Genomic DNA, 19,137 nt, shown 5'->3' on the forward strand with positions numbered 1-19,137 from the left:
AAATCAGGAGAAGTTGGGATAGTGGTAGTTACTTTTCAGTAGTTGCGCGCTCCAGACCCATCCTTGGCAGCCGAGAAAGCCAGCGGCTATGGGAGACGAATTGTACATAATGGGGCGAAAAAAGCATATAGTACAATGTCACAATCGACGTGTTTGTCGAGAAGAGGCTGCTTTGAAAATATGGGTGTGCTGTTGATTTGGGTTAGTAGCACTTGTAGACCCAGTAATATGTTGGTTAGCGCGAGCAGAGCCCAACATCGTGTGGAGGAAGTTGAAAATTAGAAGACACAGATGAATGAAGTAAACATGATAGCATTGGTCTGGCTTACAAGAAGGTAAACTCGTCGAGCTTCTCTGAGGTCAACTCCACGTTCAACGCATCCCTCTTGGCATACACATCTAGAAGATCCATATGCGCCTTGAGCTTGTGTCTCTGGGCTTGCAACTGTCCAAGCGATCTGTTCACGTTGGCAAGCTCCTGGTGACGAGCTTCGAGCCGCAGAGCCACTTTGCTATCACGGATATGTAGGATGGAAATCCAAGGGTCTGTGTAGCTTGGGGTTGCCGCTGATGGGGAGGAAACAGGGCCTGGATCACGAGAAGGTGCTGGTCCTGAAGACGATGCTCCAGAAAACGAACTAGGCGTATGTCTGGGAGAAGAGTTATCGTGCTTGGGCGTACCGATCGATTTGCTGCGGCTGGGTTCTTTCACGAACTCGTTTCGTCTGTCTGGTCTGTCACCTCTGTAATCCAGGAACTGGCCATCCCTGCTATCTCTGTGATCCCTGAAGTCTCTGTTATCTCTGACGTCTCGACTATCTCTACCATCTCTGTCCCTATTATCACGGTACTCCCTGGATGGAGGCTTCTCGTACCTAGAATCTCTGCCATAGCTGGGCTCTCTATCTCTGTAGTCTCTCTCCTTATAGTCATTCTGGTACTCGTCTCTGTTTCTGTACTCTCTGTACTCTCTGGGGTCTCTATCCCTAGGATCTAGCTCCCTAGGATCCCTATCTCTTGGATCTCTATCCCTGGGGTCTCTTTCACCGTAGTCCCTTCTGAAATCTCTAGCTCTTCCCAGAGAGTATCCACGGCCTCTGCCTCTATAATAGGATCCTCTGTAGTGGTCTCTGTTGCCACGGTAACCGCCTCGGCTATGGCCTCTGGAGGAATCATACCGTCTGTCTGGATACCTGTTATCACTGTAGTTGTATCCGCTCATGGTGGTCTTCTCTTGTTCTTGGTAGTATCTAGAAGAGAGTGTTGATAATGATGTGGTGCACTGGTGTATGTAGGGTAGTACTACAACAGAACCCCCACCAAGTCCCAGGATATACAAGGTTTTGGGTAAAAAAAATGGTTTATTGTAAACTAGCTTGCTAAGTGTTGCTATCTTTCTTTTTTTAGTCGTTTTCGAGGTATGGTGTTCGAAAGTGATGTACCATCATATATTCATGGTACCAGTAAATGGCTGCGAAAAGATGGTAATAATAAAAAACACGAATAAATTGCACTAAACTACTTGGAAGTTCTAAAAAGAAAACTTTGTTTTCCTTTTCGTTGCCTCCTCAGTACATTCAAAAAACTGCCACGTTGGCCCACCACTTTTACTATAATCAGCGTTGCATAAGCTTATCTAAATACCAAGAGTGCCTCTCACAGTCTTGAAACGGTACGTCTTGTACTGTTCAACGTAGTTGGGGTTGTTGATTTCCACGTTACCGCCAACTTCCGAAACAATGTCTTCGTTACCGCAAACAAGAAGCATGGCGTTCGAACGGTCGCCCGGATACTCCTCCACAAGCTTTCCATCCACCAAAAGACCCAGCAAGTTCTTACCAGTAGCTCTGCCCATGGAAATAGCCCAGCCAGCGGTCTTGATAACAGGGAACTCCACCATATCTCCCACGCTGAAGATATTATCAACCAGCTCCTTGGTTTCTGGATGGTGAAGCTGGAAGTAGCTGTTGGTGAAGATATTGTTCTTGGGGGAGATGTACTTCAGAAGCTCTTCGTCTAGAAGAGTCGTGTTGTTCTTGAATGAGTTGCACCAGTAGGTAAAGTCTGCTTCGATGATATCGCCATTGGTAAGTTCCAAGTTATGGTTGTCCAACTCACGCTTCACACGCAAGCCAGTCATGACTTTCACATCAGCACGTTCGAGGGATTCTCTTACTGCCTTCTTAAACTCATCTGTGAGCTGTTCAGGAGGGAAAGTTGGGTGAGGATGAATCAACATGACCTCTTTATCTTGATGCTTGGTCTTGATATCACCGGCAATCTCAATGCCCACAGCTCCAGCACCCACCACGGCGATCTTATTGCATTTCTTCACCTGGGAATTGAAATCCTTCATTTCCTTAAGGTAGTTTTCAGCATTAAGTGCATCTGGAGACGTTGGCCAGGTTCTGTTTCTGCCGGCAGCCAAAACACAGTAGTCGAACTTGATCTTATCAGTTCCACCAGTACCGTTATTAAGCTGATATTCAGCCACGTTCTTGCTCAACTTGGTGATGCTTCCTTGAACGTACGTGAGTTCAATATCTTCATTAGCCTCAGGGTCAATCTTCTGTCCTGCCAGCTTCAACACGTACTCATCGTCAGACACCAAACGGTCAAACTGGAAAGCCAGGTACTGTTCAATTGGCACGTACTGAGTTGTAGCGAACGTTGGGTCCACAATGGCACGTGGCACACCAAGAACATTAAGGAATCCAGCCTTTGGCTCCACGAGCGTTACTGAAACTCTTGACTTTGGTTTATTTTCCTTCAACAGTGCTTTCAAAGACACGATGGAAGCCATACCTCCAAAGGAACCACCAACCACCAACACGTTAGTGGTAAGCGCAGCCACAGACTTGGAAACAGAAGCGAGCTTGGTCATTTCTTAGAATAATAAATTAAAGATAATACTGAAAACAACGGGGGCATTCTTCTGCTTTATATAGACGGATCAGTAATTTGGGTGCAAACGTATTCGGTGAGAGCAGGGCTTCTGTGCGGCTCCTACCACATAGACTTAACCGACGCCATAGAAGAGAAAAAGGAATAAAAAATATATCGTTGTGACCGTGAAGGTATGGGGAGTACAAATAAGGCCTTGGCGAAGTCGTAGCATTCCTTCAAAAGTCATTCTTACTGGCCCCTCCACTCCTCGCTTCGTCCCTGTCAAAGGCCAGATGCAATAGATAAGTGGAGGCGTGAAAATTCTGCTTGGCAAATGTATACGGACAATGAAGTACGAACGGAACGGGAGACACGGAGAAGAACCGTGGAGCCGTACGGACTGAACGGCGTCTCGGGCCCGAGCTCGGTCTTCCCCCCAGGCACAGTCTAATTGAAACTGAAGGACATTTACGAGGGCAGTTCATTTAAGGGTTCTGGGTTTTGTAGTGAAAGTCTTCATGGGCCATTTCGTGTGCGCACCTCTGATGGAATAGATAATCTGGATCAAGATCTACGATCGATGAAAGCAAGCCGTTTTGCTCAAAAAGGGTAGATAGTTTCTGAAAGTCTTTAGGTATCGGCTCGGGCCGTGGACAATGTAACGGCCCCTTCGTTCGTGCCGAGTTGGCGTTTATACTTTCGAGGGTATATGCTCGGTCTAAATACTATATGGGGAAACAATACCCGCCATGCGTCCGAGAACCCTTTTTTTTCGTGATTTTTTTTTCTTCGTGGTTTTTGGCACTGTCTTGTTGGAGTTCCACCTCCTTCGGTGTTAAAGGTAATCGGCTCGGAACCGCCGAGAGGAAGCTATGTTGCATTTGTTGTACAGACAGTGTGACCGGTAGAAGTGGGTGGTTGCTGCCGGTGAGCCTTTCCATATATAAAGGGCTGGTGGGCTGATGGAGATCTGTGGGCGCCTGCTTGGCCAGGACAATAGGATTGGAGTTACATAAAGTGGGTGGCTTGTTTGGTGGGGCTATATGGACCATCTGGTGGTACGATGTATGGTTTCTTGGGTGTCAATGGTTACAGTTTGTGTCTACTCCCAATACTTTAGAAGCTGGCTAAGACGAACGCGATATGCTTTATGGCTCTACTTCAGAGCAGAATCCGTCTAGTTAGGTTACTTTTGAATGGCAAGCTTGAAGCATTGTGTCTCAGTTGGCCTGACTAAGACCTGCTTCACTATATTCACTTGTTCACTCTTAGTAGTTCATACCTGACTCGCGTCGAATGGCCTAAAACAAGTAACCTCACCTAAACTACGCCACTACTCCTCCACACCAAACCCCCAGACACTGCCTTAACATCACTTCCCACACCACCAAAGACCTACATTTTGTGGCTGCAAAAGCCCATGCGCCGAAGTTAGTGTACTGCACACAACAACGCCGTATGGAAACCGTTACTGTAATTACCTTTCCTAATCGGGACGCTCTAATAACATTACTCTAAAATGCCATGCTAGCTCTTTTCTTTATTCTCAAGTTACCACAAAGATTGTTCTACTTGACTCATCTTGGCCACACCTCCAATGGCGTCCCTAGACCATCCATTATTGCCACTAGACAAGGGCACCATATTTGACGATTACTCTGGTGATGCGTCTCTGTTCGAGTGCATTTCCATAGAATCACCTTCTTCACTGGCCCCTTCCATTTTTGATGAGCTCGTCTTTACAGATAAATTGGACTTGAATAAGTTCCTTGACGACATGGCATCTTTTCATGATTGCATCAACTTTACATTCCACAGCATGGCCAAAAGGCTAGATACACTAGAGTCTTATAGACTTCGGCATAAAAAGCTACTAGAAACTTCACTAGATAAAAGCGATGCAATGATTACTCGGTTGGGTTCAATGAAAGCGGAATTGGCTGAATACGAAGCGTTCTTTAAACCCGTTGAAGAAGAAACAGAACCACTAATAGAGGTCAAAGAGTACCCCAAGAGAACTCCCATCTATTCGTCAGAATATATCGATAACTACGTCAACCAAAGAATGGCCAGCATGTCTGAGCCTATATTAATTTCCTACAGAACGATTGTTGTTGCAATTATTGCAATGCTACTATACGTGGTCTGTATCCGTGACCGAAAGTGAATGAAATGAAAGGCAGGAATAATGAGTGACTGTTGATGGTGGAGTGGTGTGTTCACCCCATGTTCACAGAGCGAGGGTAGCTGTCGTAGGCTTCGTCATTGTCTTCTTGGAAGTATGGGTGTACTAATGCTCTTTTGGCACTGATTCTGTTGCTGGGGTCATAGTTCAACATTTGTTCGAGCAAGTCTACACCGTCACGATCCAAGGTAGGAATATGTGGGCCCAAATCACTGCGCTCCCACTTTGGCCATGTGAGCTTGAAATCAGGCAAGTATGTGACGTCGGGCCAGACTTCTTCGTTTGGAGTACCCAAGATTCTGAAAATACGGAAGATCTCGTCGATTTCAGAATCTCCAGGGAAAAGAGGTTTTCTGTTGCACATTTCAGCGAAAATACATCCCACAGACCACATATCCACGCCAGTAGAGTACTGTTTACCGCCCAAAAGAATCTCAGGCGCTCTATACCAAAGAGTAACAACCTCGTGGGTGTAAGCACGCAAAGGCACGCCAAAAGCACGGGCCAAGCCAAAATCGGCAAGCTTCAAGTTACCATCCTTGTCGATAAGCAAGTTCTGGGGCTTCAAGTCTCTGTGCAAAACACGGTGGGAATGACAATGCTTAATACCCTTGATCAACTGGTGCATGAACCTCTTCACCATAGAAGGTTCCAAACCGGCGCCCTGTGGAATCAGCTCCATGTATTTCTTCAAATCCAAGTCCAAAAACTCAAACACCAAGTACAACTTATGTGAATCGGAGTGAATAATGTCGTATAAACGAACGATATTGTCGTCTCTCATTTCTTTAAGCAACGAAATTTCTCTAATAGCCGTCGAAGGCACGCCCTCGTCCTCAGACTCCAAACGGATCTTCTTCAAGGCCACCACTCGGTTGTTGTGCCTCGTGTCCAACGCCTTATAGACAACACCATATGTTCCTGGAAGGTTAGCAAAGATTTGATGGAAAACGACGCCAAATGGCAACCCCTAATTAATATACATACCCTCGCCAATCTTCTCCTGGCGCTGGAAATCAGAAAGCTCCACCATGCCCTTGTATAATGTATGAGGAAGAAAGTAGTACTACCGCGTCTATTCGCGTAACAGATCGAGTATGTTGGAGGGAGGTTGACGGGAGGCACGGGTGTGCCATAAACACCCATCAAAGGGGCCAAAAAGAGGCTTAAATTTGGTTCTTTTTGATTAAATGGAATAATATCGGTTCCCTGATTGTATTTGCCTGGCTTGGGTGCCTCCTTTTGGTCTGAGCGTGCCTGGATCATGACCGTTTAGGCGTATCAAGGTAGTACTGGGTTTCGCAGCCATTAGGGCTTAAAGCTTAAAAGCGTCAATGTATAAATAGCAGGCAAGTGGGGCAATTATCAGATCGGTATTATACAGCTGTTACTACATCTACAGTGTGTTGAAAAGTAGGTACCGGGCCTCCTGGCCATCGCTATTTGATATTAATGCTGGGTCCTAACTGCATGCATAAGGGGGATATTAAAACAATGTAGACCTTTTTTTTCTTCTTCTTCTGTCATGGTATTCGCCAAAGTAGCTTATTCCTGTTTGCCATTAAGCACCGATGCCTGGAGCTGGCCGTCTCCAGCAGCGCAGACCTTGATCTCGCGGCCCCATTCACTATTAAGAATCTGTTTGCCATTGATACGACGGTTGGGGATTGGATCTAAGATCGAGTAGATCACATTACGACAACGGGCACGCTTCAACGCCTCAATAGGCTCATATCCTGTGGCGTCCTTCCGCTTGGTCAAGTACTCTTGGAAAAACTCGTCTTTCTTGGGATCTGCCAACTTCCATAACTGGCGACCGGTTCTCATGGCCATATAGATGACACCACAAGCCCAGATATCAACGCAACGAGGGTCAAAATGCTCCTGGGTGAACTCTTCAGGAGCAATGTATGGACTCGAGCCGCAGATACCTTCACTGAGCTGGATCTCTTCTTCCCAGGCCATCTTGAAGCACTCACCGTTACCGAAATCAGTAATCTTCAAAACACCTTGCTGGGTCAAAAGCAAGTTTTCTGGTTTCAAATCTCGGTGGGCAACACCCAAATCATGCATGTAGTTGACACCTCGTATGAGCTGTTTAAAGAAACAGTCAGCTTCAGCGTATTCAAGCTTACCAGCAGCGATAATCAAGGTGTACAAGTCACCACCAGAGCAGAATTCCATGACTTCACAGTAATCGCCCTTGGCGTCTTTAAGCAAATCAAGTGTATCAATGATATTGAGATGTTTCAAGGAGGAGGAAATGCAAAATTCCGAAGTCAAACGACGAGAGTACTTCTTTTCTGATTCGTTTGGACGTCTCTTAAACTCCTTAACAGCGTACAAAACCTCATCGGAACTCGTAGCGGAAGCCTCAACCTTCTTGTGGGCTACACGAACAACACCAAAGGAGCCTTTACCAATGACTTCCTGGCATCTGCCGTACTTCTCGACAAAAGAACGACAGTCCTGCTGGCTCATCGGGTCTAGAAGCTCACCGTGCACCTGGTACGGAGATGTGTTGTTTTTCACCTGGTTGACCAAACCAGCAAAAAGAGTGGGAGGTTTTTCAGGGTCTTTAGGCTTGTTTTCTGCATCTTTTTGAACTGGCGAGAGGATATTTGGCACGGCCAGCTTGGCTTCGTCTCGAAGTTTCTTAGCACCCAAAAGATCCTTAAGCATATTGCTAAGTTTCTCCTGGCGCTTAGTAGCACGCAAGTTGTGCTCGTGGAAACCATCTTCAAGTATCTTAAACCGCTGTTTGGGAGGAGCTGTAGCGGCACTAGGCAAATGAGTCTGGGAGCCCGTAGGAGACAAGTTTCCCAGCAGACGCAGGGTGCTCTGCGGCGTTTTCCGTTTGGCACTCAGAGATCTGGAAACTGACGTCAGCTTAGATCCCGAAGCACCAGGAGCAGTAAGCGTAGCACCCGCCGGGCCCAGGCCAGAAGATTTTCGCTGCTGAGCAGCCGAATGTGAGTTTGCCGACAGCGGGCGTGAAGTGGGAGGAGATTTCTGTGGGAAGCTATCCTGAAGAGCCAGCATTAGCGGTTGTGGATGGACCAAATGGTCATACTGAACGCCCGCAAGCGCTCCGTTATCAGGTCCCGCCAGAGCAGCGATTTTCGGCAGCCCTTGCTGTGAAAGCAACCGTTTGTCAGCAGGCAAAGGATACAAGACATCATCACCATCTTCAGGGATCAGTGGAGAAGCAAGCTTTGCATCAGAAGCACCATTCTTTGCAGACTCACGAGGCACCGGCGACTGTGGAGCCGACAGCTGAGGCAGAAGCAGCCATTTTTCTCTATCAGGAGTTTTCACCTGAGGAGGATGTTTCTCCTTATCCTTGTCTTTTTCATGGAGCGACGGAAGGTGCAATGACGAAGACAGCACGCCAAAGAGTCTGCCCAACTTTGACATTTTGGACTTTTCCCCCATTTTTAAATTGTTCTTGTTCTTGTTATAAAATTATATGAGGACTGGCCTCCAGCCTTCAGAGAGACCGTTTTGGAATGTGGAATGAAGCAGGTGAGAGTGAGAGGAGGAAGAAAAAAAAAAAAAAAAATAGCTAAAACAAACGCACAAAAGATAAACAGTTAAATGGCAACAGGAAGGACAGGAAGGACAGGTGAGGCGCAAAAAAAAAAAAAAAAAAAAGAGGCAGCAAAAGAGGAAAAGCGTGAGGGCAGGCAGAAGGCAGGAAGAAGGCTCTGCGAAAGCAGGGCCGCCGTGCAGAGGTGATGGAGTACATGTATTTCCATGGGCAGAGGTCGTAGAAGGATATAAATTACATGGTTGTGATCAGCCAGTCCCGGCGGTTACGACGGTGTAATTTATATTTTTCTAGCTCCACTGGTTGTGAAAATGAATGGACCCTTTCCTCCTGCTCTTCGCAGCCAGGCTATGACAGATTCACTCACGCTTCCAAGTTTTCTCACTATTTGTCACTGTTTGTCACTGTTTCTGGTTTACCGGCGCGGGTGCGAAAAAGGGACAAAACAGAAAGTATGACGAGGTAGAAGGAGGGAAGGAAGAAAAAGAAGCTTCCGATCCGAAACGGTTTGCCACTGAAGTTTTGTTTTTTGCTATTCTTCTTTTTTTATCTTGGGTCTTTCTTTTTCAGGAGGTGGCGTTTTGGCTACAATGGCTGCGAAAAAAGCATGAGCTGAATGACACAGAGGGGGACACAGAGGGGACTGAGAATGGGTGGGCCATGAAAGTTTCATGGAGGTTTGGTATGGTTGCTGAATCAGAGGAGGTCCTGAATTTACTGACGTCGTAAAGAAATAATATTTGTAGGGGTGGTGTTTGATTGGCTGGCGCCGTATGAGTGCCTCTTTGCGGCATACGCAAATTCCGTTCCGGCGTTGCCAGAGCAGAGGTTGGAGGCTGGCACTGGCAGCAGAGGGTGCAAAGTTTGCAGCCATGTCCATTTGATGAAGTGGGTCCAGAAAGGGTAAACTATTGCACTTTGAAATCTTCTGGAAACGTCTTTATGGTTCTGGCCTGCTGTGTTTGTTTCTGGCAGTACCTGGTAGTTCTGGCTGCTACTGCCTGTTCTGGTTGTCCTTCATGGACTGGTCTACTCCCGCTAGTAGCCGGAAGCCGTAGGACCTTCATGGACTCGCCCTTCAGCATAACAGTTTCATGTCTACCGCTTCCACCTACCTAATCCAGCCTCTGCCTTCTCTCCTATGTACCTCTGTTTACTTCCATCGGTCGGTTTCACTGCTTCGAGGCAGAAAAGGTTATTCTGCCTCAGAGGCTGTGTCATAGCCTCCTAACCAGCTGCTTGACATCATCGCTTATTTGACTACAGCCGTGCCAACGTGGCATGGCCAGGTTATAGACCTCATGGGCTTATTCTCTTCGGCTGTCTGTTTTGGACTTTGTGTGATGTTCCACAGCGTTTGTCAGTTGAAGTTTAGGCAGATCGGGAATCGGAAGTCGGGAAATGTGTAGTGAATGTGGACAAATAGAGTTTCGTAAGAGGGTTTTTTACGGCTGGCGGGTGGCCAGTAAGAGGTTGACGTTGTTTGCCGTGGATATACTGGACGTAGGACTGGTTGGTTAGGGCTATGCTAGGCTGGTTGCTTCGGGCTTACCGGTAGATGGCTGTTTGTTCTATCCGGCTCAGCCTGGTCGAGAGAAGGATCTGAAGGTTTCTAGAATTGGGGCTTCTTTGTTTTGGAATTCTGGAAAGTCTAATTCAGATCAAGGACTTGGCACATTCTGCTTGACAAAGCCTGGATGAATGACACTAACACTTGGCTGGGGTAGGAGGCTTGTGAAGTGGGTTTGATAAGGATCACTGTATTGAGACAAGGGTGACTATTGGTGTTGTGGTGAAAGAAATGGCATTAAGTGTTTAGTTGGGTGCAAAATATGCCATGATGGAGTAATCATGGACCAAGATGCTCTGAAACGCTAATTGCAATGAAAGAACATAAAGGTTACCGTCAGTGAAGGCTCCAAGGCCACTCTACGGCTTTCATTCACCTTGAAAAGCATATAGAAGGGACGTCAACTCTGAAACTACTGAATCTTCAGTAACAACCTTCCAATAGCCCAACTACAACACCAAACCTTCAAACCCCTGTCACCTCCTCCATTCACTCCATCCCCCACTTCCTCCATTTACTCCATCCCCCACTTCCTCCATTTACTCCATTCCTCACATCCTACAAATCCCCAGTCCTATTCTAAAATGCATTAATATCTTATATGGGCCGCCCTGGCTCCATTCTCATCTACTCGGCAACGATAAAGTCCTTAAACTCACCGTACGCCTTCTCCAAGTCGTCGTTCACCACAACCTTGTCGTGAGCACCGGTTTCAGCGTACTCCATCTCGGCAGCAGCAGCTTCGATTCTCTTAGCAATAGAATCGTCAGTCTCAGTACCTCTGCCAGTCAATCTCTCCTTCAAAATGTCTATAGAAGGCGGACTCAAGAACAAGTAACGAGCATCAAGAGACAGCTGCTTGACAGCCTTGACGCCTTGCATATCAATGTCTAAAATACAGATCTTGTTCTGTTGAGCCACGTCGTCCACGGCCTTGATGGAAGTACCGTAGTAGTTGCCAGAGAACTGGGCCCACTCGATGAACTTCTTCTCGTCGATCATCTTCTTGAAATCGTCAACCGTGGTGAAATGGTAATCCACACCATTTTTTTCACCAGCTCTTGGTGTTCTAGTAGTGTTGGAAACAGAAAAGCCAAACTTGTCTGGGAACTCAGCCAACAACTTCTTCAAAAGAGTGGACTTACCGGTACCGGAAGGACCAGAGATAACGACGGGTCTAGGCATATTTTTAAGGGTTTAATGAACGGTTCGGTTGGTATTTACCAGTTGACGATGGTGTATGTACTTTTTTTTTTCCACTTCAACGCGCACCGTGTAAAAATACACGCTAAAGGGAGGCTGTAGGGGGAGGGAGAGAGGATGATCTGGTGGTTTCCAGTTAGGAGAAGGTGAAGTAGACGTGTTTTCTGGTAACTGTGTTTTCTTTGAATTCTTCTGTACTTTAAAAACTGGCTTTCTTTATTATTTCTAAAGTTACATGGACTGGTGATGGAGGCCAGAAATGGCTGCGAAAAAGGGTACATGGACGGCTGGAGACGACAGGGTACGTCAGATGGGGCACTAAGAGTCTTCCATTTGTTATTTTGCTGGTTTTGTTGGTTGTTATAGTTGGCTTTGCTTGGAAAGTCATTCTTTGAGTTTTATTTCTTTGGTTATTTGGGGACCTTAGAGGTTTGATAGGACTCATCTGGTGTCTCTAAGGAACAGTATATACTGTGGGAGAGGATGTAATTGGTTTCCATAGGTGATGTATACTTGTAGTGAAGGTTCCTTCTAGTCGAATACTCTTCTTATTTCCAAGTCTTTGGATGGTCTTCTTGATTAAGAAAAAGTATGTCAAACTGTACTGACCTTTCTGCCAAGCGTACACTCAATGTACGTTCAAGACGTGTGTTCATAGGAAGTAGAATCACCATGATAATTTGAATAGTTGATGGTTTTCCTCCCAGTGTCTTTCCATTTAGTTAAAACGAGACGACTGAGAGTCTCTTTTACATTTTAGAATTATTGACTCTTCTTCCGCCTCGTTGACTTCACTGGACTCTCCATTGGTTGAGGCATCACCTGAGCTAGTTGAGCCAGAGCACACAATTTTGCCCTTTTTTCTGGAAGAAGAAGCATTAAAACGAACACTTATAAGGTCTAGAGCCACTTTAGACCCTCCCAGCTTAAAAAATTACATAAACTTCGGGAAGTTCCGTACTCCTTATATTCACTGTATTTCCATTATGTACGCATTGTATCATTTCGCAGCCATTTTGCTAACCTACTCCGACTTTCCAGAACACTACACACCAACAAATACTTCTTCATGAAAGTAATTCTTTTTCAAAAAGTAATTGAAAAGCTCCTTCTAACAACACCCCTTTCTCCTTTTGGCCTTCCTTATATACCCGTTTTCCACCAATCCTTCCTTCTCTCCCTTTCAACCACATACTCCCATTCGCAGGACCACCACTTCCCTCTTCAGCCCACTAACCCCTAACCCCATTCTCCTGAATCCAAAATTCCCAAACCCTCTATCTCTTCCCTTCCCTCCTGGTCCTGCCTTGTCTGCCCGTAAAAGTGACCCCAGATCATGGTCGTGCACAAACCATACCATCACCAACTAAATCAATCTCTGTGGCCCATAGTGAATTTCTTCAGATTACACCATGGATGGAGTGAAACAGGCGCTTGGCGCCATGTACTCAGGAGCAAGCCAGGAAGACAAGAAAAGGGCTGCTTCCCACTTGGAAGAGTTCCAGAAATCCTCAGAGGCCTGGCAGGTTTCCCATGACTTGTTACTGGATCCCAATGAGCCTTTGGAGTATAAGATGTTTGCCTCACAGACCCTCAAGGCAAAGTCCATGTATGATTTATCACAGGTTCCTCAGGAGCTGTTGCATCAACTTAAGGGCTCTGTTCTACAGCTCTTGGCGATTTACTCCAACGAAAGTGATCGTCTAATCAGGACTCAGTTGTGTCTTACATTAGCCCACTTGTCCCTTCAGTATTTGGAATGGCAAGGCGCTATGAACGAGATTTCCACGTTTTTATCGTCCAAGCCTGAATACATGCCAGCTTTGCTTGAGTTTTTCAAGGTTTTGCCCGAGGAGTTGTCTGAAACAAACAAGTCAGCATTGACAGATGAAGAGTTCAACTCGAGATCCGCTGATCTCATCACTCATAACGTGGAGAATGTTTTGCTTTTCCTTAAAAACGTCATTGAACAAAAGACTGCTCCTTCTACCATTGTGTTGGACTGTCTTAACTCATGGATCAAGGAGTGTCCTGTTGAGAGCATTTGCCAGGTGGACTTATTCGTGCATTTAATTTTCGAGTCCATTACCCAAGAAGCTACTTTTGAAAAGGCCGTGGAGTGTCTTTGCTCTATTTTACGTGAAACAAGAGATATCCATAACTTCTCCTTGGTGGATGCCTTATACGGCCAGATCCTTAAGATTCATGAGTTCTATTCTGCCCATCCTGATAGATTGGACGACCCAGAGGTCGTCGACGGGCTCACCAAGCTTTATGTCGAAGCTGGAGAACTGTGGCATGTCTTGATTGCTAAGCATGCTGCTCATTTCAAGCCATTGGCCCAAATCTTGCTCAACTGCTGTAAATACGATGAAGATTTGGACGTGGTGAAGTATACTTTTAATTTCTGGTACGAACTCAAGCAGATGATCACTCTTCCCAAGTTCGAAGCTGCCAGGGCAGAGTTTGTGGATATCTACTTGCTGTTGATTGAGGTGATTATCAAGCACCTCGCATACCCAGTGGGAACAAACGAGAATGACCTTTTCGAAGGTGATAAGGAGCAAGAAGATAAGTTTAAGGAATTTAGGTACGAGATGGGAGATGTCTTGAAGGATTGCTGTGCCGTGGTTGGTCCTCAAAAGGCACTCAGTATCCCATTCCAGCACCTCCAGTCACTTTTATCCCAGTCCAATACTCCTTGGCAGCATTTGGAAGCTTCCCTTTTCAGCATGAGGGTCATGGCCAGAGAAGTTTCTACCAAGGAGAAGACCATTTTACCTGCTATTATGGAAATGCTTGTCCAATTACCAGAACATCCAAAGTTGAGATATGCTGCTACGTTGGTGTTGGGCAGGTACTCTGTCTGGACAGCGAAGAACCCTGAAGCTCTTGAGCCGCAGCTTAACTATATCACTAAAGGGTTCCAGGGTGATCTAGTCAGTCGGTTGAACCCCGTTGATAAGGATGACATTTACAACGCTACATGCCAAGCGTTGATGTTCTTCTGTGAGGACTGTGCATCTTCACTTGTCAACTACTTGGAGCAGCTTTACATGCTCTACCAGCAAGTGCATACTGAGCTTAAACCTAAAGCTCTTTACGATTTGATGACGGGTTTGGCTCATGTTATTAAGAAGATGCCAGTTGAGGACCAGTATAAGACATCCCAAATGTTCTTGGAACCTACCATCAATAGAGTGAAGCACCTTGCTACCCAAGGGTCTGCTCAAGACGCAAACGTCACCAATGCATTACACGATGAAGCTGAGCTTCTTAGCATCTACTTGAGGGTTTTACGAGCACTGAACTTTGAAGTCAAAGAGTACCCTATTGCCAACTTTTTTATTGATTCTATCTGGCCAGTTGTTGAAGCTGTCCTTGAGAAATTCAACATGTCGCTTCATGTGAGTGAAAGTTTCATCAAGGTGATCAAGAGTGCCGTGCACAGCTGCAGCATATACATTTCACCTATCTTGCCACAAATTGCCCAGGCAATTCACAATGGGTTCCGTGCTACCACATACGGATGCTACTTGTATGTTACGGCTTCATTGCTTCGAGAATTTAGCGACGACACTGTCAGTCCTGAAATCCATTCTGCTGTATATGGTCTTGGTTTAGAGCAGAGTTCATCTTTCTTTGAGTTGCTCAAAGAGAAGCCTGATTCGATCAGAGAAATGCCCGATGTGATTGAAGATTTCTTCAACATGTCCACCGAATTACTCATGTTCTACCCTAACAAGACCATCAGCAACGAGCAGCTCATGAAGTCGATTCTTCATGCTGGTATTCTCACGCTCACCACATGTGAAGAATACAACCCACTCATTGCATGTGTGCATTTCTTCATTGACTACGTTTCGTGGGGATCACCATACCCACCGATTTCATTCTTTGACGACGACCCTCAGCATATCCAACAAGCCGTGAAGCAGTTTTTGGTTTCATCCAACCACGGCGAGCAGCTCATTAAGGTTGTGCTCCAAGGCCTCATTTTCAAATTCTACAACGATGTCGACGCTAACGATCTTGTGATTAAGATCTTGACAGTTTCTCCCAACACAGAACAAGCCATTGGCTGGCTCCAAAACGCAGCCAGCAGTCTCCCGAACGTGAGCGGCAAGGAGATCGAGAAATTGATCGGATCAATCAACGTGGCTCTTCCTAACAAGGACAATCGAAGAGTCAGAATGGCTGTGAAAGACTTTGTTAGCTGGTACTCACGCAAGAATGTGAATCTGAGAAGCACCTTTTAGGCGGTGCAGCCAGCATAGTGATTCCAGGGGAAATCAAGCACCAGACAGACAGAGAAGAAAAAAAGGGGCAAGCATGGCTTGGCACCAATGTGGCTCCAAACGACTGGCTTTGACACCTGTTTTGGCAGCCGTTTGAGGCACTAGCTTAGCGCCTGCATGGGTACCCAGAGATGTGTTGCATTGTTTTTCCCCAAGAAGGTTGTTTATAGGTTGACAGAAATGGGACTAAGTGAGAACAATGGGCAGTCCCCAGGCTTCACCAGGGCTGGAAGACAAGCCATGAGGCTTTCAACTGCCAGCTTCGCTGGCGCTGGCTGAACCACTGAACCACTAAGGTTGTTCAAACCCCCAAACACGCTCTTGCCAAACACTTCCACAAACTCAGTAAAGGCAGGTGGATGTCTATATTGGGCAGGCGGTTTTTGGCAGATGCATGGTTTGCAAGCGAGGAAGCCAAAACATGAAAAAATAGCACGCACGAGCATATGACAGGCCGTGCACACGAATACACAGAGCGGTGTGTAACCCTCAGCACCAACAGAACCCACCAAACAGTAACAGCAAATGGTAAAAAAACGCCAGAAAATGCCAGAAAAAGGAAGGCCCGTCCAGGCCTGCCCTGTCGTTGCCCTTCTTCAAAAAAAGAAAGGAAAATGGCAGAAATCACCCTTCCCACTTTACTTGCTCTTTGCGCGGCTGCTTTTTGCATCCACTGAGGCTTCCAGCCCCAGCAGAGGCTTCCCAGGAGAGGCTTTTCCATGTTTCAACAAAAAATGGACGAAAGCCTCCTGGTAAGTTTCCTCCTGGCCCGATGTTGCCAAAAATAACTCTCCACCAGCAAACACAAGGCAGGTCTACCTTTTGTGCTTTAGTCTGCCTTGGATTGCTGGAAACAGCAGATCCCAGATACCAGAGAAAGCTGGAGCCGTTGCTTTTTTCGTGCTTTTGTCCTGCTTAGTGGGAAAACATCTGGTCTCTGATTGGCCAGCAACCTGTTTAGTGGGATTCCTTGCATCCACCACTTTCCACCTCTTCTTGTCATTGCCAGGCGGCGGGCGCCCATGGCCTAAACTGGGAGGGCACTTGCCGGATTGGGGTGGGTGTACAGCAGACAGAAGGCATTGGCGTGCATGGATGGGCGTCAAAAACTGTGGTCTATGCATAATCATGGGTGCAAAAAACACAGCAAAAAAAGAAAACAAAAGATAAAGAAAATTTTTGTCTCTCGCCAGAAAGTCTATATAAGGAGAAGATTTTCCCTAGTTTTTTTAAACTTTTTTTTTCTTCTCTATCCAAATCACAACTACTTTCGCTATGCAATTCTCCACCGTCGCTACCTTCGCTGCCGCTGCCGCCGCCGTCTCTGCTCACGCTAACGTTACCTACGTTACTGACCTTTCTTCTACCTTGGTCACCATCACCGACTGTGGTCCAGAGGTCACTGACTGCCCAGCCAAGCACCACCCATCCACCGTTGCCAACGTTTCCACCTACGAGGGTGCTGCTAACAAGCAGTTCGCCGCTGGTGCCGTTGCCTTGGCTGCTGGTGCTTTGTTGGCTTTGTAAATGGTCTAGCCTTAACAGAAAAACTATTGGTTAATTTTTAAATTCGTCTTAGACTTTTACGCATAGCCGCGGGCTTCACTTCTTACTCGGTGTATATTATATGATTAATACAGTGTATTATATTATGTTTGTTGTAGAAGAACCCAAGAACCTTAGGCAAGAACCTTAGGCAAGAACCTTAGGCGCTAGCCTGAGGTTCTGTTATTGCTTATCTTCAGTTATTGAAGTTTTAAAGGTTGTCTAATTTTCAGAGATACCCTGAGGTGATAGCGTTTCTCTTGGAAAGCCTAAAGCTACTTTACTCAAAAGCCCAGTTTGAGCCTTCGCTTCAAACTCTGCCTTGGCTTGTTTACTATTTGCTTGTCTTGCCCAGCAACGGCTTGAGCACGGTTTCTTGGTATCGCTTTCTATCCAGCCAAGAGATCTCAATGCATTAGTTGCCTTCAATTGAAAAAGAGAGGAATTACCTTCTTCCAGTTGTTGACCAAACCATCCCCAGCCAGCCATTTCTCCACCCCTCCCCAGCAACCCCTTAAACTACATTCTCTATTTTCTTTCTTCCCATTCTAAAACCGTTCCTGAGGCTTTTCTACCCTTCTATTGGCTGACCAGAGGCTTGTCGCAACAGCTTCCCATTGTGCTTCGAGCTCACTCATACACTTGCCTTGTCAAAATGCATCGATTGTTCTGGATTGAGCAACTCTTCGGCCCAATCTAAATCTTTCTCTTTCTTTGTTTGTCCCTTCGGAATTTTAGTACCGTTAGATCTTCGACCTTGCATTTTGTGTCACCTTGGATTTCACTTCCAGCAGCAAACTACCTCATCTGGGATATCCAATCTTTGTGTCAAGTCTAATGGTCATCTTGTCGGGACGATCGGGGCTTAGCGCCTTTTGATTAGTCAAAAATGCCGCTCACTGGCTGCAACTTGCTTCTACAAGGAAAAGTCCGAAATATACTAAAAATTCAATACATACTAGGTTGGGCCCTAAGCAGCAGCAGTGGCCGTAGGAGCAACGACAGTACTAACTGTAGCACCCTCAGCGTAAGCATTCATGCCAGGCCCGCCAATGTAGTCAAATGGGTTCAAGACACCTGAACGAATCAACTCTGGGATAAGCTCAATGATAAGCTGAATAAGCCCAGAACGAGTCTCCTGGTCAGTAAGCGAAAACTTAATCACGTCAAGAGCCAAGCCAGAGTCCTTGAGTGCTTCAAAGACGTCAGTGTATGGAATCACATCAGCTTCAATCAACTCAATAGTGATCTTAGCAACACCAGATCTCACCTGCTCGTCAACCAAAGATTGTCTGATAACGCTGTTGATCAAGCCAGAACGCTTAAGAAGAACAAAAATCTGCACCATGGCATCATCGATAAGTCCTCTCTCCTCAAGGTTAAAGTCGTCAAACTCTCTGGCAACAAGCTGGTTCTCAGTGGTGTTGCCAAACTTCTTGTCAACGATATCCTGAACAATATCCTTCTTGGTGTCGACGAGATCACCAGCCTTGGCCTTACCAAGGTCAACAGCATCGGCAATCTTCTGCTTGATAAGCTCCAAAAGGTGGGCAGCGATTTCCTTCATCTTCATCAACGAATGAACCTTGAGCTTCTCAAAGATCTCATGGGCAATTCTCTTCGAGTCCTCAAGAGAAGCTTCAGCCTTGGCCTTCATTTCAGCCTTCTTCTTATCCATAAACTCTTTACCCTTTTCAGCAGCTTGCTTCTTAGCAGCGTCAGTAACCGCCTTTAAGATTTCTTTGGAAGCCTCGTTGGACTGTTGGTCTTCATTGGCTCTAGCAACGAGGAATGAAGAATCTTCAGTAGAAAGAGCAGAGACGCTGGTGGCTGCCATCAAGGCAATACAAACATTGAAGAGCTTCATTATATGCTGATTTCGTGGTATATGATGACGAAC

General features: G+C 46.1%; 8 protein-coding genes across 8 annotated transcripts; 2 read left to right on the forward strand and 6 right to left on the reverse strand. All coding sequences in view use genetic code 12, as the record gives it.

Moving 5' to 3' along the window:
• Positions 1-325: 325 nt before the first annotated feature.
• On the reverse strand, positions 326-1,222 carry CXQ85_005010 (uncharacterized protein; the record flags this gene model as incomplete). Its single annotated transcript, XM_025488614.1, has 1 exon — positions 326-1,222. One exon carries the CDS (start codon positions 1,220-1,222, stop codon positions 326-328), a length of 897 nt encoding a protein of 298 aa, XP_025343381.1.
• Positions 1,223-1,636: 414 nt separating this feature from the next.
• Positions 1,637-2,884, reverse strand: CXQ85_005011 (uncharacterized protein; the record flags this gene model as incomplete). Its single annotated transcript, XM_025488615.1, has 1 exon — positions 1,637-2,884. The coding sequence occupies one exon, from the start codon at positions 2,882-2,884 to the stop codon at positions 1,637-1,639; it is 1,248 nt and encodes a 415-aa protein (XP_025343382.1).
• Positions 2,885-4,483: 1,599 nt separating this feature from the next.
• Positions 4,484-5,053, forward strand: CXQ85_005012 (uncharacterized protein; the record flags this gene model as incomplete). Its single annotated transcript, XM_025488616.1, has 1 exon — positions 4,484-5,053. The coding sequence occupies one exon, from the start codon at positions 4,484-4,486 to the stop codon at positions 5,051-5,053; it is 570 nt and encodes a 189-aa protein (XP_025343383.1).
• Positions 5,054-5,105: 52 nt separating this feature from the next.
• On the reverse strand, positions 5,106-6,104 carry CDC28 (cyclin-dependent serine/threonine-protein kinase; the record flags this gene model as incomplete). The annotated part of the gene is made up of 2 exons (XM_025488617.1): positions 5,106-5,992; positions 6,059-6,104. The coding sequence occupies 2 exons, from the start codon at positions 6,102-6,104 to the stop codon at positions 5,106-5,108; spliced, it is 933 nt and encodes a 310-aa protein (XP_025343384.1).
• A 512-nt stretch (positions 6,105-6,616) lies between these two features.
• CXQ85_005014 (serine/threonine protein kinase) lies at positions 6,617-8,488 on the reverse strand (the record flags this gene model as incomplete). The annotated part of the gene is made up of 1 exon (XM_025488618.1): positions 6,617-8,488. One exon carries the CDS (start codon positions 8,486-8,488, stop codon positions 6,617-6,619), a length of 1,872 nt encoding a protein of 623 aa, XP_025343385.1.
• Positions 8,489-10,818: 2,330 nt separating this feature from the next.
• GUK1 (guanylate kinase) lies at positions 10,819-11,376 on the reverse strand (the record flags this gene model as incomplete). Its single annotated transcript, XM_025488619.1, has 1 exon — positions 10,819-11,376. The coding sequence occupies one exon, from the start codon at positions 11,374-11,376 to the stop codon at positions 10,819-10,821; it is 558 nt and encodes a 185-aa protein (XP_025343386.1).
• Positions 11,377-12,806: 1,430 nt separating this feature from the next.
• MTR10 (Mtr10p) lies at positions 12,807-15,653 on the forward strand (the record flags this gene model as incomplete). Its single annotated transcript, XM_025488620.1, has 1 exon — positions 12,807-15,653. The coding sequence occupies one exon, from the start codon at positions 12,807-12,809 to the stop codon at positions 15,651-15,653; it is 2,847 nt and encodes a 948-aa protein (XP_025343387.1).
• A 2,554-nt stretch (positions 15,654-18,207) lies between these two features.
• On the reverse strand, positions 18,208-19,104 carry CXQ85_005017 (uncharacterized protein; the record flags this gene model as incomplete). Its single annotated transcript, XM_025488621.1, has 1 exon — positions 18,208-19,104. One exon carries the CDS (start codon positions 19,102-19,104, stop codon positions 18,208-18,210), a length of 897 nt encoding a protein of 298 aa, XP_025343388.1.
• Positions 19,105-19,137: the final 33 nt, after the last annotated feature.

This window comes from Candidozyma haemuli, assembly GCF_002926055.2.
Source record: "Candidozyma haemuli strain B11899 chromosome Unknown I_2014730914, whole genome shotgun sequence".
In the NCBI taxonomy this organism is placed as follows: Eukaryota; Fungi; Ascomycota; class Pichiomycetes; order Serinales; family Metschnikowiaceae; genus Candidozyma; species Candidozyma haemuli.